Source organism: Geotrypetes seraphini, chromosome 1 (assembly GCF_902459505.1).
Source record: "Geotrypetes seraphini chromosome 1, aGeoSer1.1, whole genome shotgun sequence".
Lineage (NCBI taxonomy): Eukaryota > Metazoa > Chordata > Amphibia > Gymnophiona > Dermophiidae > Geotrypetes > Geotrypetes seraphini.
Window position 1 is genome coordinate 257,970,101 of NC_047084.1, and position 24,580 is coordinate 257,994,680.

A 24,580-nucleotide genomic window follows, 5' to 3' on the forward strand; every position below is an offset into this window, starting at 1 on the left:
TGAGAAAAATGACCATTTAACCCTACCCTCTTTTTTCTATCCGATAACCAATTCCTAATCCACAACTGAAGTTTGCTACTTTAACTTTCTCAGAAGCCTCTCGTGAGGAACATGATCTAAAGCTTTCTGAAAATCTAAATACACCATATCAACCGTCTCACCTTTATCCTCTAAGAGATCCCACGTGCCTATCTTGAAATTAGACACAGTCTCTCCCCCTCTTCTATTAAGCTGTGCTAGCAGTATATAGTGCAGAGAGCCGCACTGAATGGCCCGCTCTTCTCCCGACGCTCATAGGAACTCTATGAGCATTGGGAGCAACACGGGCCATTCAGCGCAGGTCACCGCGCTAAAACTTGCTAGCACAGTTTCGTAGAAGAGGAGGTCTGTCTCTACCACCTCTACTGGGAGATCGTTCCATGCATCTGCAACCCTTTCTGTAAAAAGTATTTCCTTAGATTACACCTGAGCCTATCACCTCTTAACGTCATCCTATGCCGTCTCATTCCAGAGCATCACTTTCTTCTTTTCCAGAGAAAAATAAAAAAAATATTTGACATCAATATGTCAACAGTTCTTAAGTAAGAACTGAATATTTCATGGGGGTGTCATACTTTTTTCACAGGACTGTAAATTAAATGTGTTGCAAAAATGTACATTTACCTGCATTTGCCTGTCCTGGAAGAGGACAGGCAAAAATCAGGCATAGCTTAGCATACATATATGGCTGGCTCTCCTATCTAGACTTTAGAAGAGAAGTACCAGAGCACTTTCTTTGGTAGAGAATTAAAGCATGCACATTGACTGGTAAGCTGTATGTAATGTCAGTCCTAGTTTTACCCAGTTATTAAACCTTGCCCGGAGTTTTTTATGGTTCTCTGGCATAATGCTTCAAGAGGGAAGTTTGTAAAAGTGAGGAACGGAGTCTAGAGAAACATTAGAGCCAGTGGCATAGTAAAAGGAGGCGGGGGTGGGGGGTGGACCACCCTGGTGCTGTCTTGGTGTGAGCGCTGGCTCCTCTCCTCCTCTCAGCCCCCCTCCCCCTCCGCTCCTTCCCACTCCTCCCACACTGCACACTTACCTTCGCTTCCTCCCCCCCACCGTACCTCTAGCTCTTCACCGGCGTGAACAGCAGCTCCAACCTGCTGCTCACGCTGGCCTCTTCCCTCCCCTCTGACATCACTTCCAGGTCCCGTGACTAGGATGTGATATCAGAGGGCGAGCCAACGCTGGCACAGGCAACAAGTTGGAGATTCTGCGTGCACCGGGGAAGCTAAACATGTGCGGGGGAAGAGAAGGGATGCGTGTGTGGTTTGGGGTGAGGAAAGAGTGGGGGTGGGGGGACGCCACTGCCACCTCCCACCCTCGCTACACCAGTGAGTAGAGCTGATTTTAAAGGTGAATTCTGCCCAACAGGAATAGGGCTGTAACATGGTTCATTTAATAATAGCACAGTGGTTTCCTGTTATAAGAATTGTGCATCACAGAGGCAGCCATGGGAGTAAAATGGGGGAGGGGGGGGGTTCAATATTCAACGCAATTTAACTGGCCAGAAACAGCTCCTGGCTATATAAATCGGTTTTGTGGAGATGTCTGCTGATATTCAATTTTCCAAACTTCTTTCTTCTTTATCAATTCACCAAATCAGCTAATATATAACTTCCACAAGTGATAAAGAACCAGTGTTATAGTGAGCTTAACTATGCATACGCAAATGCTCAGGTAACCAGGGATTTTCAGACAGCCAACCGAGTAACATAACTCATGGTGATAAAATCCTCATTAATCCCAACCTAGCATTTATGACGTTTTGACAAATTTTTTCTTTTTTACTTATTTTATCTAATGAACTGTATGTATATATATGAAGCCAACTTGTATATATATCTTATGTCATCTATGTAATGTACATAAAGTTCATTCAAAGCTAAGTTGGCTTCATATATATATACATAAAGTACATTAAATAGATGAAATAAAGAAAAAAGAAAAAATTCATCAAAACGTTATAAATGCTAGGTTGGGATTAATGAGGATTTTACCACCATGAGTTATGTTACTCGGTTGGCTGTCTGAAAATCCCTGGTTACCTGAGCATTGGCGTATGCATAGTTAAGCTCACTATAACACCGGTTCTTTATCGCTTGTGGAAGTTATATATTAGCTGATTTGCTGATATTCAATGGCACTTAACCAGTTACTGCTGCTGAATTTTACTACAGAGACTACTAAGCTCAAAGCCAGCTAATTTGTGAGAAGTCCAGGAGTGGACTTGGCACTTGTGTGTTTAAGTGCTGGTATTCAGCACTTAACCACCGAAGTTTAGTGCATAAAAGTCAGTCCTATCTTTATATGCCATTACACATAAGTTAGAGCTAGTCACTTAACATCCGGATATTCAGTGCCAGTGCCCAGACTGGCCTGGCATTGAATAGCCGGCAATAACGCCAATGGCGGCTACAAATACACTCACTGCTGCCAGCTGCAGATCGACCCCACTGCTGGGGTCTTTCATGTAAATATCTTTTCCATCTTTTCTGACAGGGTGATGTTCTGAATACTAAGTACCAGGTGGATCTAGGAGACGGCTTCAAAGCTATTTATGTGAACCTCACGTTGACAGGTGAACCCATCCGGCACCGCTACGAGAACCCGGGGATTTACAGTGTCTCTGTCAAGGCGGATAATGTTGCTGGACACGATGAGGCTGTGCTCTTTGTCCAGGTGAACTGTAAGTTAGACAGTTTACAGGCGGTTGGGGTTTTTTAAAAAATTTTGTGAGGGCGTTGCTGGAGTTTTGTCTTTTGCATTACATCTTACCCTTGCTGTCTATAGGATATGTACAGAGAAGATCCTTAAATAGCCAGAGAAGGGGAATCAAGCACTGAAGAGCAAATTCTATAAGAAGCGCCCAAAACTTAGGCACCAATATAGGCACTGTTCAGCGCGATTCTAGTAAAATTGGGTGCTGTTTAGTGAATCACACTGAGCGATACCTATTTTGCAGGCGCCCATTAAATAGACCAGCTCTAGGCACAACTAAAAGTTAGGTGCCCATGCAAGCGCTTAAGCACGCTTAAGAGCAGCGATTCTGTAAGAAGGCGCCTAACACGTAGCCACGCCCACGCCTAACATGCATAGCGCCTATTGTATTGAAGGCCACTTAGATTTTTAGAGGCGCCTTTTACAGAATTGCGCTTTCTTGATAGGTGCCTATGTTTCAATCAGTGCTGATTAAAAAGCTTAATTGTGCTTGTTATTCAATTTAGATAGGCACCTATCTAGTTGGGCACCTCTGAAATAGGTGGCCTAACTTTAGATGCTGGTTATTTTGGGCCTGAGTTTTTCAGCTCCAAAAGGCAATAAAATAACTTTTCCATTTCTTGAAAAAGTAGGGTAACCAGCATAGAGAGGCAATTACAACCGTAAACAAAAGCATGGGAGAGGGGAGGGTAACCTGCATGGAGCAGCAATTACACGTCTCCCTCCGTATTCACGGTTTTGATTATTCATAGTTTTTAGCTTGCTGGCTCCTCCCTCCCCAATTATGTCAGCTTGCATAGAGAAATCGCTGATTCCAAGCATTTACAGAGAAAATTGCTGATTCCCAGCACTTTCTTCACCGTGTTTTGCTTCTCCTTCAGGAACAGGCCAGGTCTCCCACCATGTTATGCGAGGTTTCTCCATATTCACGATGGTTTTTAATAGAAAACAGCGAATAACATATGAAAAAGTTATTTGCGGTTTTTCTGTATTTGCGGTTCTGTTAATCCCCTATCACAGCGAATACAGAGGGAGAAGTGTACATTCCCAACTACCTTATTGGGCAGTGGGGGAGTGTGCATTCATTAGTGTGCTATAAAATATTTAGCACACACTAACATCCAATTGATGTGTACTAACTGATGAATTAACATATGCTGAGACAATTAGTGCACTTTAAAATGCTATACTGCACCTTATTAACTCCTCATTAAGGCAAATGTGTGAAAAAAAAAAAAAAGAAAATAACACCTAAATTATCATTAGGAAAATTTGGAAACAATGAAAACTACAAATTTATCTTGCTTGCACACATCCCAGTTGGGCAGACTACTTGGACCATATCAGTGCTGGCTGATATTTAGACCCGGATATTCCAGTTAGTAGATTTGCATAGCCTGGTCTTAGGCTACCCTTGGAAGTCATCCAGGTACCACCAATATTTGATGCCGGTACCTAGATAACTACCAGACAGTTAGGGCTGTTATATATGTCCAGTACTGAGCATCAGCAGTGCCCAGGACAATACCAGGATGGTGTCATGGTAATCTCCAATTAAGTGCTGTTAAATGTCCACCTCAGCCTGGTCATTGGGCCTTAACCTGGCTCCTACCCAGGTAACTCATGCTGAATATTGATCCATTAGTGTTTGGTTTGTGACCTATTGTGCCTTGCTGTGTCTTGAAACAATCTTTCTGTGGAATACTTTTTTTTTTTTTATTTTTTTTTTTTTGGGGGGGGGGGCAGGTTCCTACCATCATTATGAAAGCTTTGAGCCTAATTCACTAAGTAACAGGTTTTAAAAGTGTACAGTAAATGTGCTTTATATTTTAGAATAGCAGTACACATATACCTCAGATAATTTCCTGTCAGCATTTACACCTCCTTTAAGTCCAATCGCCTTATCTGGATCTGAGTTTGGGGGAGATCCTGGGGGTCGGTAGATGGTGCTGTTCTCTGCTTAGAATTACAACATACGGTAAAACCTTGGTTTGCGAGCATAATTCATTCCGCGCTGCTCTCGACGCTCATTGAGTTCCTATGAGCGTCGGGAGAAGCGCGGGCCATTCAGCCCGGCTCCCCGCACTAGAAACTGCTATCGTTGTTTCGTAAAAGAGGGGGGTATGTGTAAACCAGTTCCAATTTAAGAAACAACTAAAAACTCACTTCAGTTCTGTGATTTATTGGCTGTCACTTGAAGAGAAGACACTGTTAACTATGGAGTTTTTAAGATTTTATTTTATGTATGTTCATATCGATGTAAACAGTTTAGTTTTCTTAAACTGTATATAAATGTTTTTTAAAAACTTTCTGGGTCACCAGGCTGCGCAGTGGTACAAAGTTATTAGTGAATTGGTTAATAAAAAGCCTAAAAATGGTCTTAGGGATATTTGGAGCATTGAGATTAAGCATCTCAATGGCCACAAATTTGGTCTTGGAGAATAAGATGTACATTGTCAGCATCTATGAGGCAAACTTGGTTTTTTCTTTTGCATAGAGCATTTTGGACCCCAGTTAGATTACAAAAGTTGAATAGTTCATTATCTAATAGATGCTGGCATTGTAATCTTGATGTAGGGACTTTGGATCATCTTTTATTTTATTGTCCCTATATCTTGGCCTTTTGGAAATCGATCTGGGATCAAATAAATTGTTTATTAGAAAATCCTGTAGCATTAACTTATGATACTGTGATATTTGGCATGTCTATGAGAAAAAAGAGTCAGATATCGGCAAACAATAACAAACTTTTATTGATTATGACAGGAGTTGCCATTCAATATATTACTAACATTTGGAAAGATCATAGCAGACTTAACTTTAATTTTTGGTGGAATTCGCTATGTCATTTATATAAAATGGAACGTTCAATAGCGGTACAAAAAGGAAATTATAAAAGTTTTATTAAAATATGGGAGCCATTAACATTGTTTTGTAATGAATAGATACCATTTTTCTTTTGAAGATACACCATGTAAGGAAGGGAGGGGGAGGGGATGTTTGGATAAAATGTTGAAATAAAATTAATAATAGGGATGGAGGGAGGGGAGGGTAGGGATTTCTTTTAAGTTAATAGAGGATAATGATAAGTTTTTCAAGTGTTTAACTAAGTGTTGTTTCTTATAATTCTTCTACACTTTATAAGAGGGTAAAATGAATTAAGAAAAATAGTGTTGGTAGGGAGGGTGGGTTATGAGTTTATATATATATATACAATTGTTATTGTTTTGATGGATTTATCAAGTGTTGTTTCTGAGATTATGTATGATTTTTCTTGTACACTTGTTGAATGATTAAAAAGGAATAAAGAATTAAAAAAAAACAAAAAACAAATACATAAATAAATACTACCCAGCATAACACTTAATCATAGCACTGAATTATGGGCTCCTTTTACGAAGGGGCTTTCGCAGTTTAACGTGCGTAATAGCGCACACTAAACCACCGGATGCGCTAGCCGCTACCGCCTCCTCTTGAGCAGGCGGTAGTTTTTCGGCCAGCATGGGGGTTAGCGCATGATTAAAAGTCGTGCGCGTTATCCCCGCTAGCGTACCTTCGTAAAAGGAGCCCTATGTGTTCACTTGTTCACTTACATGTCATAATTTTTCTATTGCTTATATAGATAGAATACTAGCGCACGTCCACAGTTATGCGCCAAACTTTAGGCATGAGTATGTAATGGTAGCTCAGTGGTTGAGGTACATAAATGCATACGGCTGTCAGAAATATAATTGCTAGTACTCTATAACATGTGTTTGTTAAGTGTCAGGGATGCCCCTAATCACCCATGCTTCCCCAAAGGTCCATGCCCCCCTTGCAATTGTGCACTATAGATTTTGTGCACTCAGGCCCTGATTCTCCAAAAGTGCATCCCGATTTTAGGCAGCTGTAGGCGTCCTACAGCTGTCTAATCAGCCAATCGGGATGCACGTTTTTTTTAAAAAATGCTCCCCAGGCAGGCCTGAAGGTGCCTCCGGGAGCCTAGGGAGACCTGCAAGACGCCTAAGCTCACCTAAGGGCCTTAGGCGGGCCTTAGGCGAACCTAGGTGGCCCTACGCGTCTCCCTAGTAGAGGAAGAAACCTTAAAATGTAGGCCAGCAAAATGCTGGTCTACATTGTAAGTAGACGCAGCCGCTATACTTATCGCGGCAAGGGATCTCTCTGCCACTATAAGAATAGCGGGCCGCGGCCTGTCCGATCGGATGCCCCCCCTCTGACACTACCGACCGCCCCCCCCCCCCGACATTACCGATCTCCTGCCCATCACGCCGAAGCCTAAGGCCTGATTGGCCCAGGCTCTAAGGTCTGATTGGCCAATCAGGCCTTAGATTAAGTGGGGATGGGCGGACCCGCTATGCCTAAGGCCTAATTGGTCCAGGCTTCTAGAGCCTGGGCCAATCAGGCCTTAGGCTTCGGCAGGATGGGCCGGGAAGGGGCGAGCCCGCCTCATTTCGACCAGGCGGGCCTACAGGCTGGACGGGCAAGAACCGTCTGACCTGAAGAACAGGTTAGTTTGGAGGTTTGGGGGTTGTTAGCGCCGGGGGGGGGGGGGCGGGGCGGGGTGCTTCTTCGGGCAGGAGGGATTGGACACCCTCCTGCCAGCAATCGGTAGTGTCGGGGTGGGAGGGAGATCGGTAATGTCGGGGGGGGGCATCCGATCGGACAGGCCCCGGCCCGCTATACTTATAGCGGCAGAGAGATCCCTTGCCGTGATAAGTGTAGCGGGCCGTGTCTAATCTAACCCGATTCTCTAACCAACGTCTGTAACATGGACGCTGGTTACAGAATCGGGGTTTTAGTGTAGGCTGATTCTGAATAGGACGCCTCTCCCAGAATCAGGGCCTAGGTGTCTTGCGGGCCTCGCCTTCAATATAGGCGGCCTGCCTGGGGAGCATTTTTTTTTTAAAAAAACGTGCATCCCGATTGGCTGATTAGACAGCTGTAGGACGCCTACAGCTGCCTAAAATCGGGACGCACTTTTGGAGAATCAGGGCCTCAGTTTGTAGAATACGTGTAATTACTGCCAATTAGCACCAAACACCAATTATAGCCAATAATTGATTAAAACCAATTAGCAGCTAATTTAACAATTAAGTTACAGCTACAACTCAAAGCATTCTTTAAGTTGCATGTACAAATTTGCACGCTAAGCTCAAATTTATAGAATTAGGATATATTGTATATTTATTCTTATGTAGCAATATTGCTGTTGTAAAATGCTTTGAACTCCAGAAGATTTAGTGGGACATAAGACCATATATATATATATATATATATATATATATATATATATATGTATATATATATATATATATATATATATATATATATATGGTGTATATATATACACACACACACACATAGAGAGAATGTGTTGGGGCAGAGTTTAGGGTTTGACATATCTACAAAGGGGTAAATATTCAGCCAGTGGTGGTGACAGTTTTATTGACTGCCGCCAGCATTTTTCCCGTATATTCAAAGCTGGGCCATGACCAGGTTTCAGCATTAAATATCGGATTTATGTTGGTGCCAGCTAACACATAGCCACTTTAGGTGATATTCAGAACTTAATCGGCCATGGGTTGCTGCAGTGGCGTAGTAAGGGTAAGTGGCGCCACGCCACGCCCCCTTCCCTCATACCTTTTCAACTTCTCTGGTGTGAGCAGCATTGCTGCCCACATCAGTGTCAGCTTGCCCTTTGACGTCACTTCCTAGGCGCGGGTCCCGGAAGTGACATCAGAGAAAGTGCCGAGGCTGACACGGGCAGCAACCTCACGCCAAAAAAAGTATGGGGGAAGGCAAGGGGCGCGCGTGCGGGACGAGGAGAGGAGCAGGCAGCGAGCGGGCAGGCGGGGGCAGACAGGAGGAAGGGCGCCACCGCGCCCTTAGGAAGACCATGCCCGGGGCGGACTGCCCCTCCCCCACCTTACTACATGTAGATAGGACTTTGTTTTATGCAGTCCCATTTACGCGTATACTCTGACCAGTTAGATGCTGAATATCAGCACTTAGGCTAAATGCTGACTCTGCTCCCCCTTCTCTCCCCCACCAGAACACCCCCAAAATAGCCCGTTTTCACTTAGTTGCTGACAGCTAATTTTCTGCAACAATAACTTTAAGTACTGCTGAAAATTTGCGGATAGCCCCAAACAAGCGATTTCACTAGTCAGCAGTCATTTCTATCTGGTTAAACCATTTTGAATAATATCAACTAGTAAGTGATTAGCTGAATGCCCTCAAATGGCAGGACTGCATTTGCTTTTGCACCATACTTAATAGTTGTCTACCATGTCAAACCTATTCTTTAGTGATGGCAATCTTGTCATCAAGTTATTGTTTAGTGCTACTTTCTGAGTGTCCTTTTTTTTTTATCCCTTATGATGCAAGTGTTCTTGTATGTTGTACAGAGGAAGGCTTCAGATGCTTGAATAAAAATCCTGTTTGGTGTGACGCTGGACTTAGCATTTAATTAACGTTTTGCCCCTGACATGCAGAGTCTGACCTTTTCTGCACTAATATATATCTTGAACTGAGTGAAAGGAAAACCAGAGGGTACAACTACATTGCTTTCTGATTAATGACCCTTTCATGTTTTATTTAGCTCCTCTACAGGTTCTGTACCTTGAAGTGGTGCCAGTTGTTGGCAGAAACCAAGAAGTGAATCTGACAGCCATTTTAAAGCCTAGGAATGCCAACCTAACAGTCTTCTACTGGTGGATTGGAAACAATTTACAGGTATGATGTAGATTTTCTCTCAGATGATTTATCCTCCTTGTCCTTGTTGAAAATTTGATTGTGATTACATTGTATTTCACTTCTTGTATACTTCGGCTACCTTTTACAGTTCTGTGTGGGGTCCGTTTCAAGAGATAGGCATACCTAGGAATTACAATTCAATTTAAGTCAAACTAAATTAAATGAAGCATCCTTTCTAGAATTACTTTGTGTTCTAATCGCATGTGGCAAAGAGTTCCAGATTGTTTTATTTATTCAATTTTCTATACTGTTGTCCCAGGGGAGCTCAGAAAGGTGTACATGAATTTATTTGGGTACTCAAGCATTTTTCCCTGTCTGTCCCGGTGGGTTCACCATCTATCTAATGCAGGGGTCTCAAAGTCCCTCCTTGAGGGCCGCAATCCAGTCGGGTTTTCAGGATTTCCCCAATGAATATGAGATCTATGTGTATGCACTACTTTCAAAGCATATTCATTGGAGAAATCCTGAAAACCCTGACAGGATTGCGGCCCTCAAGGAGGGACTTTGAGATCCCTGATCTAATGTAACTAGGGCAATAGGGGGATTAAGTAATTTGCCCATGGTCACAAGGAACAGCCTTGAACCCACAACTTCAGGATGCTGAGGCTGTAGCTTTAACCACTGCACCACACTCATAAGTGCATTTTTAATTTTAACTCTCCTTACCTCAGGAAATCAGAGCGTCATTCAAGTATGTATTGCTATAACTAAATAGTAAATATAGTAATTTATACATATTAAGGTGTGTTTTCCCATATCAGATTTCAAAAATCAACATTCAGAGTATGCCTTTGCTTCCATTGGTAACTAGTATGATTTGACAAACAACTAGAATACTCTATCAAATTTGTGTGCAGAATACAGTAAACACATTGCCATATTCTGCACTGATTACAAATTTTTATGTAATATAAATAATCAAGACAACCCACATATAACATATTGCAGTAATCTAACTGTAACTGCAAAAGTACCTGTGCTACCAACTTAAAATGATTGCATTAGATAAACTTCTGGATCATTATAAAAGTTTTTGTAAGTTATTCACTTGTGGCTCTAATGACAGAGATTCCATTTGATAATTATTATTAGCTAAACTATCCATTGTTTATTACCTGTAACCCACAGGCTGAATATGGCCCACTACTGAATTTTATGGAGCCTGCAAGACTATGGAAATATATATACAGAAACTATCATTAATCAGAGTTTTGACAATTTAAAATACTGCTTTTGGCAAACATTTTCAGAATAGCTACTCAAACAGTTTGTTTCCATTGTTTTTAGGGCTGCATGTTAATCATGTTTAATGATGTGATTGATACATTATTTACAGTATTAGTAGCAATTTAAAAAATTAATTGCAGCTAATAAAGACCCTCTTTACTAAGCCGTGGTAGAGGTTTCTACCGCAGCCCAGAACACTAAATGCTTCGATGCTATTCCAACACTCATAGGAATTCTATGGCGTTGGAACATTCTCGGAGTATTTAGTGCTCCGGGCTGTGGTAGAAACCTCTACCGCGGCTTAGTAAAAGGAAGGGAGGGGAATTAATTACGATGCAGAGTTTACCCCCAGCATCCAATCCTCTTTCCCTCCCTTCTCCCTCCCAATCTCTGATTCACAGTCAGGTATTACTTCCTCCCCACCTTGTCCACAGATCAATAGCTCCCCTCTCTCAATTCCCTCCCCACCCCAACCAGTGCACCTTAAATCAGGTCTTCCTTGTCCTGGTAGAGGAGCAATGTGTACTTATTACCTGTGACTACTTTGGTGTTTTCCCTCTGACCTGTACCATCCCTGTAGAAACAGGAAGCAGCATCAGAAGAGGCTGATTGGCCCAGGAAGGTGCCTGGGACAACCAGAGTCTTAAGCCCCTCCCAGTGTATCCCAGGGTGCACTGGGAAGGGGAAGCCCCTCCCCCCCATTTTGAAGAGACGGGCCTGCCGGCAGGAGGGAGTAGGCATCCCTCCCGCTGGTTTTCCGTCCAAAGGTACAAGGGGTGTGTGGGATGTCAGTGGGGGCTGGAGGAGTACATGGGGTATTAGACTTGGCAGTTGGCTCTCTTTGAGGGGATACTGTGGGTATCAATGGGTGGGTGGGAGGAATGGAGGGAGAGAGAGAGGAATCGGGGTCTCCCTGCTGGTTTAGTTAAATACAGCAAGGAAATCCCCAATCACCTGAGTAGGTAGGATTCCTCGAAGCTGCGGTTTCGGGGAGTCCTGCTGGCTCACTTGATCGGGGATTTTCCTGCCTTGATTAGTTGTTGGCAAGCTGTGTACTATTTTTTTGGGATCCCCTGGCAAAGATAGGTGTCAGAAATTTAGGCCAGGGTTTTCTGGACCTATATTTCTGGTGCCTATCTTTCCAAGAATTGTGCCTACATAGGCGCTTGGGGCGCAATTCTCTAACCAGCACCATCATGTGATTGTCTGCTTTTAAGGTGGCCATCAACATGGGTGCCGCTTAGAGAATCGAAGAATCGGGGCACTAATTCTAAAACTTTCCCTATCAGCATTTAAACCTCCTCCTAGGCACATATAAATGTTGCCTACCTGATCATTTGGACTTGAGGTCTCCACCAGTAATTGAGGAAACCATTGATCTATATCAACCTGAAAATTTTACTCAGTTCCTTAATTGGCTCTTCTTATATGTGCAGTTTCATGAAAGCCAGGAGTTACATTTACAAGTGCCATCAAATACATGTGTATGTTATTAGTTCAGCACTTACACATATAGTTACCGGTTCATACCCCTCTAAAGCTTTAAGTAGTGGCACTTTTAACTGGTTGATGGGAAATATGTGCTCCCTGCCTTATATATGCAGAAATAAACAGATTTGCCAGCAGAGTCTTTTGCAAGGCCGGTGCTAGGGTTTCTGCCCTCCCCAAGTCAAGGCCCCCAATCCCCACACGGTCCGGCATCTCTCTCCCAAGTACAGCATCTCTTCCCCCCACCCCTGCATTAGCAGGTTTTTCCTTTCTCTCCCTCCCATAGTCCTGTAAAACTTGCTTAGTTTGCTGTCAGTTATCAGCAGTGCAAGCAGGTTCTCTCTGTTCAGTCCTGAGGCCCTTCCTGCAGCCGCACTCTGCTATCATAGAAACAGGAAATTACATCAGAGGAAGCAGGATGTGGCGACAGGACAGGCCCATAGGGCCAATGAAGGGAACCCACTTCTGCTGCTGCTGGCAACCCAGGCAAGTTTACAGAACCACCGGAGAGAAAGAAAGGAAAGGCCACACAGCTTGGAGATGGGAGAAGATGTTTTGGACTTAGGAGAGACAGGAGGGAGAGAGATGCCAGACTCTGGGGGTAAGGAAGAGAGGGAAAAAGACACTGGGTTCAGGGTTGGAAGGGAAAGAGAGAGATATTGGACTGTGTTTGGGTGGGTATGGAGGAAAATGGTAAGACGCGACGCAGGACTATATGGAAGAGAGATGTCAGACCCATGGGAAGAGAAGGGGGAGAGTATCCCAGCTCAACAGGTAGCATAGTTTGCAGTGGCTTCTGGCATCCCCTGCCTTGGTTACCATGCATACTTGGTTGTACCAACCCTGATCTTCTGTAAAATAATTGAAAATGTCCTATTTTCAATGTTCAATAATTGTAAATGTCCTATTTTCAATGTTCCAATTCCTACCTACTGTAGACACTCTATGTAAAATGGGACTTCAAATATACCTTCAGGAATACAGCCTTCCTATATGCATAAATCACAATCTATACCCTTATTAAGTACGTGCATTATCTGAAACAGCATTCTTTCCTTTTAGCCAGAACTATCATTGGACAGTTTTTTGGTGACAAAGTTTTCTGAGGCTGGTGAAGTTCGGGTCGCAGTCCAAGCATCATGTGGGAATTCCATGCTTCAGGACTCCAAGATAGTTCGAGTCCTAGGTGAGATGTTTCTTCTTCCTGATGTATGTCCCTATTATGCCAACTGGTGAAAAAATGAGGTCAAGGTTTAATAGTTTTTCTGGAATATTCTAGATAGCAGGCACTGTGTCTCACATCACATTTCTCTGTTTATTTTAATTTTGACTTAGCTCACACTTTTTCATTTGTAGCTCAAAGCAGATTACATTTGGGTACAGTAGATCTTTATCTCTACTTGTACCTGGAACGGTTTGAGTAGTGCAAGACCGATAGACCAAACTGCATTCATTGTTCCCAGCTTTGTAAATTGCTCAGGGAAAATATACCCTTAATGCAGGGGTGGGCAACCACGGTCCTCAAGTGCCATAACCCAATTGGGTTTTCAAGATTTCCACCATGAATATGCATGAGATTGATTTGCATGTACTCCTTCCATTGTAAGCAGATAGATCCAATATATACTACTACTACTATTTATTATTTCTATAGCACTACCAGATGCCTGCAGCAAAGCACTCACTGTACATTAAACACGCAAGAGATGGTCCCTGCTCGTAGGAGCTTACAATCTAATTATGACAGAAAAACAGGACAAAGAGGGATCAATATATGCTGTTCATGAAGGGGAATACAAAGGGATGAAGTAGAAAGGGTGACGCTACAGAGGGAATGAGAAACAGATATAGTGGATTAAAATTTGGAAGCATTAGGACATAAACAGAGCTTCAAAAAAAAAAAAAAAAAAAGCCTGGATTTAATATCACCACAGATGGAGCCTGGCATACTGATTCAGGCAGGTTGTTCCAGGCGTATGGCACAGCAAGGCAGAAGGGGCAGAGATGGTAGTTGGCAGTAGAGGAGAAGGGCACAGACAAGAGAGACTTACCCGAAGAACGGATTTCCCAGGGTGGGGTGTAGGGAGAGATAAAAGAGGAGAGATATGGGGAGCCGCAGAGTGAGTACACTTGTAGGTCAGTAAGAGGTGCTTGAACTGCATGCGGAAATGGACAGGGGGCCAGTGAAGCGACTTGAGGATAGGGGTAACAGTATTTATTGTGAAGAAAATAGTACTGTATATAATAGATATAGACTGCTTTGATTGTACTACAGAAAGAAGATATATCAAATCCATGACCCTCGAACCCCCTCAAAATCTTGAAAATCCACCTAGGTTGTAGCCCTCAAGAACTGTGGCTGCCCACCCCCTGCTTTAGAGAGTTCCATCTGCCCTTTCTGCAGGTGCTTTTTTGCAGCCACAGCAATTTGTAGTTTGAAAATAAAACTATGTGATGTTTCCTCCCTAACCCAACCTTCCCTGGGAAATGCTGCCACAGAAATGTATATAAGAGTATGCCTCTTGCGGAACAAGATATATAGTTTTACCTATATGCAGGATACACAGTTTGACGACCTATTTACTAACATAAATTGCAAGCGCTAACTTGCACAACTGTTTTTTTTTTTGTACATTGTCCTACTCTTCAGCTCCTACTAACCTATGCAAATGAGGCCCCACAATGAGTCTATGCACAAGGAGCTGCATTCCCTAAGGCAGTATCTCTCAAACTTTCTCAAGCCGGGGCACACTAAAGGTAGTGGCCACGGCTTGAGGCACCCAGAAGTGTTTGGATGTCACTGTGATGACATCACGCATATGCATGACATCATCACATCGACGTCTGCGCATGTGCAGAGGCCCTCCAGATGGGCCCTGAGATGCTAGTAGGGGGTGCTAGCTGGGAAGAAGACTGGAGAGAAGGAGAGGTACCGGTGCCAGCTGATTGCCTACATCAGTGTTTCTCAACTGCTTCAAGCTAAGTACCCCCTAAGTCTAACTAATATCAACTGAGTACCCCAACCACAGACCTCCCTAGGCCCACCCAAGCTCTGCCCCATCCTCTTTACTAATTGTAATGCAATTTTTTCCATTCATTTTTCATATACACACAATATACACAGCAGATATAAATTCTCAAAACTGACACATTTCAATCACTATATTGAAAATAAAATCATTTTACCTACCGGCGATCCTCTGCAGGCTGCTGTAATTAGCTTTAAAGGTGAGACTGGGAGGCCAGGGGGGAAGCCGGAGGACACTAGAGAGAAGGGGGAAACATGCAGGTCTTTGGCGAATCGGGCAGCACTAGCATAAGGAAGTCAGCTGGCAGGCGCCTCTCTTCCTCCTCAGTGCACCGCTGCACACTTGGAATCTCAGGAGGCACACATTTTGAGATACACTGCCCTACAGGCTGCCTCATTAAATAGCCAGCTACACACCTAAATAGCCATATACACAGAGCACCTGCTTAGGGGCTGCACTGCCGACTGGGGATGGTGTGACAGAAGGAGGAAAGGGAGCAGAGGGGGAGAGAATTACTGCACCCAACTGGAGGGAAAGGAAGGAATGAAAGGAAATGCCAGGGCTTGGAGGGAAGAGCGGGAGGAAGAGATGCCAGGTCATGGAGGGAAGAGAGGGAGGGAGGAAGAGATTCCAGGTCATGGAGGGAGGAAGAGATGCCAGGTCATGGAAGGGAGGGAGGGAGGAAGAGATGCTAGGGCATGGAGCAAAGAGATGGAGGGAGGGAGGAAGAGATGCCAGGGCATGGAGGGAAGAGAGGGAGGTAGATATGCCAAGACATGGAAGGAAGGAGGAAGGTATGCCAGACCAAGGGAAAAGGAAGGAGGAGATTTCAGAATATGGATGAGGAGGGAGAGATGAAAGGAAAGGAGAGAGATGCCAGGGAATCAGGGAAGTAAAGGAGATAGATGCCAGACCGTGGGGGTGGGAAGGAAAGGAGAAAAGAGAAATGCCAGAGCATAGGGGAGGGGGTGGTGACAGTGAAAAACGGAGAGGTGGCAGAGCTGAAATGAATCATGTAGGAGAGAAGGGGCACAAGAAAGACAGTTTATGGAAGGAGCATAGAAAGAAGGAAGATGCCATATGGAATGGGGAGAGGGCAGACAGTGGATGGCAGGGGCAGAGAGAGAGAGAGGGCAGACATGGAAGGGGCTGATGCTGCATGGAAGACAGAGAGAGGACAGATGCTGGCTAGAAAGAAGTGGACGAAGACAAGATGATTAAAGCAGAAACGACAAAAGGTAGAAAAAGATTTTTTGTCAATAAATAAAATTATTATTATTATGATATCTGGTTTTATTTAATGTTAGTAGTTAGTTTAAACTGACTTCTAAAAACATGGTTCTTGAAAAGAAATTTGGCTCTCAAAAGAAATCTTAATCGTTGTACTGCTGATCTTTGGCTCTTTTGACTAATGAGTTTGCCTATTACTGCCCTAAGGGTACGCATACACACCATTTCAGTTACATCTCAATTGTGCATAAAAACCACAACCTGGAGAAAAGAACCAACCGGCAAACTTGCCAAGCAACTGAATTAAAAGTTCTCACCACTAGAACGCTATTCTACTTTCATTTCAGTAGTGTGCTAGCTGAATAGCTTTCCATGCTCATTCTCTGAGCTTTCCATGCCTATTCTCTGCCCTTGAGACACTCCTCCCAAAAAATACTGTATGTTTAACATGCAGGTGGAAACCTCATACAGTATGCTTTAGCATGTCCTATTTTGGGCCATTTTTCCTGCACAGTGTAGAGAACATGAGGAAGGACCTAGTGAAGCTTGAAAAATAGTCTGGAATTTGGCAGCTAAGATTTAATGCTAAGAAATGCAAGGGAACGGTACAGTTTAGGGGGCAAAGAACTTTTATGCACAGTAGAGAAACAGGACTTGGGTGTGATAATATGTGATAATCTTAAGGTGGTCAAAAGGTGACGGTGAAAGCTAGAAGGATGCTTGGGTGCATAGGGAAGAGGAATGTCTAGTAGAAAAAAGGAGGTAATGATGCCTTTGTATAAGATTTTTGTGAGATCCCATTTAGAATCTTGTATACAATACAGAAGACCACACCTTCAAAAAGATATAAACAGGATAGAATCAGTCCAGAGGATGGTTACTAAAATGGTTGGTGGTCTTCATCATAAAGCATATGGGGACAGATTTACAGATCTCAATATGTATACTTTGGAGGAAAGGTGGGAGAGGGGAGATATGACAGAGATGATTAAATTCACAAAATTCCGGAGGTCACGTGACGCTATGAGCGAGTGAAGACGTCTCCTCGCTCGCTCCAGGGCTGCCCGATTTACTTTTCTTAACCCGCGGGACAGATTTAATTTCCGACGATTGTGCTGCTCCCAGATCGGTATATTGCTTTATGGACAAATATATCACGTGATCCCAGGACTCCATGACTACCAAAATAGCCCAAAAGGAGCGTGAACGTGTGCGGCCTGTGGAATCTAAGATGGCGACGAGCCCCGCAGCAGCGGTCTCTCATCTTACTGAGACCGCGCTGGGAGATATCAAGGAGGCGATCGCGCAGGTCCTGGGTCCCAAAATGGAACTTCTCTCCTCACAAATTTCTAACATTGAAAATTTACTATCGGCATCCGCGGTACGCACCGCTGAATTAGAACAGCGGGTCTCGACGCTGGAGGACTCCTCGGTGACTAGAGACACGGATATATCCACACTGCAGGCCCAGGTATCTTTGCAGGCGGAAAAGCTTGATGACTTGGAGAATCGCTCCCGCCGCTCTAACTTGAGACTTATGGGCATTCCTGAGACAATCACGGATCGCCTTTTGTTGGATATTATGGAGTGCTGGCTGCAGGAAGAACTACCTCTTCCACCCTCTTTGGGCCCCCTGAGATTGGAGCGGGCTCATCGGTTGGGACCCCGACCGGGCTTGGAGACTCACCCGAAGGTGGTTATTCTCAAGCTGTTAAATTTTCGACAAAAGGTGGAACTCTTGCACCAATATAGGGCCAAACGGGATGCGCTCACCTATAATGGCACCCCGGTCCGCATAAGCCAGGACTTCTCGGTGGCTTTACAGGAAAAGAGAAAGCTGTACTACCCTCTCTGCGCTAAACTTGCTGAGCTCAAAAGGAGGTTCCAGTTTAACTATCCTGCTCTTCTTCAAATTCAACATAATGGAGTCTGGAAATCTTTCCAATCACCTGATGCAGCGGCGGACTTTATAAAACTCCTGGAAAGTCCGACGACTGGGGAGGCTTGACTGAACTGTGAGATTATATGGACCACTGTTTTGCACTAATTCAAGTCTGATCAGATAACTTGCTTTTTTGGAGCAGTTTCTAGTCCCGATGGCTCTTTGGGAGCTCATTACTGTTATCCGGGAGGTCCCGGGCCAAGTGTCCTTTGTAACCTGTCTTGGTCCCTCTTGGTAGGGACTTATGGGTTTGTTTGGGGGGGTTGGGGGGTGGTTAGTTTTTGGGTGGTAGCGACGGCATGGCTTTGGGATCTTGTTCTTCTGTTTATCTCTTGTTGGGGGTTTGCCTTTGTGGGGAGGTATGGATGGTTTGAATGGAGTGTGTACCTGGGATCTTGGGGTGAGGCTGGGCGCCCTGGGACCCATTCTCTTTGGGGGTTGACTTGTTTGAGATATTCTAGTGGGGTGTCCCATGGGTGACCGGACGTTATGTATAATCTCCTGGAATGTATCAGGCATCACCTCCCCTGCTAAACGAACTAAGATACTATCCCAACTGAAACACCATCGAGCGGACATCGCTTGTCTCCAGGAGACTAGGCATACTGACTTAGAACACCAGAAGCTCCAGAGAGGTTGGGTTGGAAATGTTTACTATGCATCTGCCCCGGGAAAGAGGGCTGGGGTGGCCATACTTATACGGAAAGGCTTGGCGTACGCTGTTCAGGTACAGAGATGTGACATCCAGGGTCGCTATCTTTTAGTGAAGGTAGATGGGCCTGGTGGGACTTTTAGACTGTTGGTGGGTTATGGCCCTAATGGATATCAACATTCTTATTTTCAAAATTTGGTTAATATTTGCTTACAGGATTCAGATAGTCCTTTAATTTTGGTGGGCGACCTGAATCAAGTACTAGACCAGGCCATGGATCGCTCCGGGACATCGGGTGTATCATCGACGAGACAAACTAAAGGGGTCCCTTACCTTTGTCGGGCTTTGGGGCTGGTTGACCCCTGGCGCTTGCTTCATCCCACTGAGCGGGATTACACTCACCAATCCCGGGCACATGGGTCATTCTCTCGGATTGATTACACTTTATTGTCAGAATCTTTATTCTCCAGGGTTACGGAGGCGACAATAGGCCCCCTGGAGGTGTCTGACCACACAATGATTTGGATTGACGTTGCGGTAGGTGGACCAGTGGGCCCGGGGATGGGTTGGAGATTTCCCTCTTATTTACATCAGGATGCACACTTCCAAAAGTTCTTACTTGATAAGTGAGAATCCTATTGCTCCTTCAATGCCCAACATATTGATCAACCGGTGTTGTTTTGGGATGCAGCAAAAGCTGTACTCCGTGGAGACCTCATAGCATACGTTACTACTCGCACGCGATGTATAGCACATCGTATTGTAACGCTCGAACGACAACTGGTGTTGTTAAAAAGAGAATTGCTGCGTAATCCCACTGCCGCTAACCGTGAGGTGTATCACTCAGTGTTGGTGGCCTTAAATTCCCTTATACATGAACGCACGAAAAAACTATTGTTTTTTCGTAAATTTCAATTTCATAAATATGGCAATAGGGCGGGGAAGTTACTGGCGTCCATTACTAAAAGTTGGAAGGGTTCTCGATATATCCCAATGATGCATGATAGGTCAGGGAAAATACTAACCTCGGCGGGGGATATCTCTGATAGCTTTTATCGACACTTTGAGGCATTCTATGCATCCCCGGATCCTTATACAGGCCCGGATGTGAGTGATTACCTAGAAGATGCGGGTATGCCTCGATTGATGGCTGCTCAGATATCACGCCTTGATCGTCTGTTACATCTGCAGGAGGTGCTTCAGGCGATTCAGAAACTAAAACCCTGTACAGCCCCGGGGCCTGATGGTTATTCCCCTGAGTTCTTTAAGATCTTATCTCTCTCTATTGGGGGCTCCCTTCTAGCTTATTACACGACTATTCAGACACAACGCATGTTCCCTCGCTATTCCAATGATGCCCTGATTACTCTTATCCCTAAACCTTCCAAACCACCTACTGACTTGGAATCCTACCGCCCGATATCGTTATTAAATGTGGATGTAAAAATCTTTGCTCGTATCCTGGCAGATCGGTTAGCCCCTCTGTTGCCATCCCTTATTGTTCTTGAACAAGTGGGATTTGTTCGAACTCGACATTCCGTGCTGAATGTATGAAGGGTACTTCTAGCGTTTTCTCGTGCTCAACAGTCGCGTTTACCTGGCTTACTAGTTGGGCTTGACGTGGCAAAAGCTTTTGATAAGGTCAATTGGCATTACTTGTTTCGGCTTTTGCAGTATATGGGATTTCCCGTTAGTTATTTTGCTTCTATACAGACGCTCTACGCGAGACCTACTGCCTCTGTGTTAGTCAATGGCACGAGATCACCCTCTTTTTCTATTGGCAAAGGGACGCGTCAGGGATGTCCGCTGTCCCTCCTCCTGTTTCTTCTCTACTTAGACCCACTGTTACGTACACTCCAGGGGGACGATGAGATTACGGGACTACCCGAGGGTCAGTCTCAGTTGCGGATGTTGGCTTTTGCGGACGACCTTTTGCTTGCTTTGGGCAACCCTCAACGCTCGTTGTTTCGGGCACTGGAAATCCTTGATGAATTTAGTATATACTCGGGACTGGTCCTAAATAAGCAAAAGTCAATCGCTCTTCCCACTACGCTAGAGGTGCGCCAGACATGGAATGGTGAGTTTCCTTTACAATGGGCATCCTCCCATCTGGTTTATTTAGGGGTGGTCATTCCACAACAATTAGATAGGCTTTATACTGATAATGTGCTACCCTTACTCAGTCGCACTGCTACAACATTAAAGAACTGGCAGAATTACCCTCTCTCTCTTTCTGGTCGTATAGCTCTTTATAACATGATGATTCTCCCACAATGGCTCTACTTATTACAAACACTCCCTATAATGTTAACAAAACGACATTTATCTCAACACAGATCTCACCTCTCGGCCTACTTATGGCAGGGTAAACGGGCTAGGATATCTTTGACCAAACTGATGCTTCCCATTGCACAGGTGGGGTTGGGCCTGTTGTGTGTTTCTAGGTTTAACCTTGCCTGTCAATTACGTCATATCCATGATTGGTTTTGTAACACTGCTTGTTTTTCCTTGCCTGAAATTGAATGTTTTCCTTTTCAGCCATACCATTTTAGTTACCTTTTACATGTTCTCCATTTGCCTGATTTGCCTCAGTTGCTTACGCACCCTCTACTACCTGCTATGCGTGTAGCTTGGCGGATGTTGTGTCGCTTATTGAAGATTCCACCACGAACAACACCTTGCCTTCCTCTACGGGGCAATGGAGACTTTATGCCTGGTTTGGACTCTGCTTTGTTTCATCGTTGGTCCAAGGCAGGCCTCCAGTATGTGTCTCAGGCAGTAACTCGCAAGGGTCGTCCTATCTCCTTCGCAGAACTACAGGCGACGTTTCATCTTCGTCCTACGGACTGGTTTGCCTATAGACAACTTCAACATTATTTGCAAACTTTGGCCCTGACAATTCTGATGGAGAACGTTTATGATCAGTTACAGGAGGCTCTATGCCTCACGGCTCAGGAACCTATACCTTTGAAGTTTCATCATAAGTTCTTACAGGAGTTATCTGATACCTTGGATTGTGACACTCTGGCTCAGAAATGGACTATTGATCTCCAGATACCCATCTCGGACGAGATGCTTCGTAGAGGTATTCGCATGGGCAACACCGCTGTTCTATCATCAGTGGAGAAGGAGAGAAATTATAAATTTCTTTTATGTGCTTTCTACGCTCCAAAGAGAGCCTATTTGATGGGGATTGGTTCAGGACATGGTTGTGGCAAATGTTCTCAACCTTTGGCAACTATTGGACACATGTTCTGGACTTGCCCCTTGGTATCTTCTTACTGGCTCCGGGTGGTATCTTTTGTGGCTCAGCTCTGGCGGTGCTCCTGGCACCTACATCCGAACTTTCTCTTCACTTTACAGATTCGGCTTCATCCTCCTCGACCTGGATGTTCAACTTTCATTCGGAAGACAGTGTTGATGGGGCGGAAATGTATTCTGTTACAGTGGCTCTCACCTCAGCCTCCTTCTCTTGCTCAATGGAGAACATTAATGTTACAACAAATGTTACTGGAACGGAGCGACATTGCTGACATGTCCTCTAAAGCGGGGCTGCTGTTCTGCCTCTGTTGGTTGCCTTTTAGTTTAACTTTTACCCTTTTAGTTTAACTTTTAAGTTATGTTCAACAATAACTTTGGGATGCTTAGTATCTCTTAGGTACATTTCTTTCTCCCCTTTACATTGCTTTTATAACTTGAGTTGATTGCCGCTGCTGCTACCTGGATTGGGTGGGTGGGGGTGGGGGGGTGGGAGGGGGATTGGTGTGGTGTTATGCTGAAAATCTGTTTTTTGTTGAGATGTGTATTGCAGTGAGTTTTTTGCTTATCTTTAATAAAAATGATTTAACCATAAATTCACAAAATTCCAATATGTTATTCACCAGAGATGGGATATCCCTTACAGATCTACATTTAACATCAACAAAAGGGTGGAGAAAAAGCCTCAAGTCATTTTTTTTCACACAGCGATCAACAATTGATTACAAGCTTCTTTTCATCGGCATAAAAAACTCCAACCCCAGCTTGTAATCAATTGTTAATCGCTGCGTGAAAAAACTGACTTGAGGCTTTTTCTCCACCCTTATGTTGATGTTAAATGTAGATCTGTAAGGGATATCCCACCTCTGGTGAGTAATGTATTGGAATTTTGTGAATTGATGCTGTTACTGCTAATACTTTTTCTTGTGAGAGACGTTTAAATACCTATGTTGCATAAATGTGCATGAGGTGAGTCTTTCAATTGAAAGGAAACTCTGGAATGAGGGGACATAGGATGAAAGTGAAAAGGGATAGACTCAGAAGTATCCTAAGAAAATGATTTTTTTACAGAAAGGCTGGTGAATGCATGTAACAGCCTCCCGATGGAGGTGGTAGAGACAAAAAGTGTATCTGAATTCAAGAAAGCTTGGAACAAGTACATTGGATCTCGAAGAGAGAAAAAAATGTAAACCATGTTAAAACTGTCCCAGAGAGTCCAAAGTCTGATAGACTTAAAGAAGCAAGGCATTGTGAATAAGATCAAATGCTGAAAACAAATCTGAGAATATCAAACCAATATTACCTCCATCAAAGACACCATAGAGTTTGCTAAGGGGACCAGCATTGAGTGTTCGATTGATCCATGTTGTAGCAGTTAAGAAAAGCTATCTGTTCTAGAATTTTGGATGCACAGGCAAGATTCAAAAAAGGTCTATAATTAGATAAAATGGAAATATCTAGGGTGGGCTTTATGAGAAGAGAATAAACAAAGGCATGTTTCTATAGACATGGGACCTCCCCTGTGGATTAGCTGTGGTGGAAAAGAGTTTGAAGCATAATGAGAATACCCAAAGTGGGAATCTGCAAACCAAATGGAAAAGGGTCCAAAGAATACGTGGAGGGGAATGTTCAAAAAGACATCCAAGTCAGAACATGAATGTCCATATCAGAACATCCCAGGAACAGAAAAATACCTACTGTCCCTAAATGTACATCACTTCAATAGCCTTCAGGCTTGCAGATGGCTTATATTCAATTAAAAAAAAAAAGTTAAAATAGGATTTGCACTTGGGTCCCTTGGTTTACAGTACACTGCACTAACCATTAACCTGTTCCTCAGATCTGTGTGCTGCTCTCTTCAGAATACCCATAATACACAAAGCTGTCACAGAGCCTGGTATTCCTTTCTAGTTTCACATTCAGGGGAGAAGGATATTAAAGTAGTGCCATGCCTTAATCCCTCTAGTGCCCAACTTCTCAATCAGAGCACATTTTTGTCCCCTAGACCTGATTGAAACAGGTCTAACTAAGGACATCTTTCTTTTTAGACTTGGATGTTTCCTTCCCTTTGGTAATCACTGTTGCACATCCTGATTTTGAGCGCTCCCTAGTCCCACCCAAATCACACCCATGGCACTCCCTTATTATTTGGGTGTATGGCAATATTGGATGTCCATATCCTGCCTTGCAAAATTGGGATTTGAATGTTTCAAGCACATGGACATCCATTTTGGC

At 43.9% G+C, this 24,580-nt stretch overlaps 1 protein-coding gene across 6 annotated transcripts in view; it reads left to right on the top strand.

Annotated features, from left to right (window-relative positions):
- SORCS2 (sortilin related VPS10 domain containing receptor 2) overlaps positions 1–24,580 on the top strand; it is a 1,263,434-nt gene that overhangs the window by 1,189,790 nt on the left and 49,064 nt on the right. For all 6 annotated transcript variants that reach the window (XM_033949940.1, XM_033949949.1, XM_033949957.1 and 3 more), the window contains exons 19-21: positions 2,545–2,731; positions 9,365–9,498; positions 13,297–13,420. In XM_033949940.1, the coding sequence (XP_033805831.1) occupies positions 2,545–2,731; positions 9,365–9,498; positions 13,297–13,420 (445 nt within the window). The remainder of the gene's footprint in view (positions 1–2,544; positions 2,732–9,364; positions 9,499–13,296; positions 13,421–24,580) is intronic.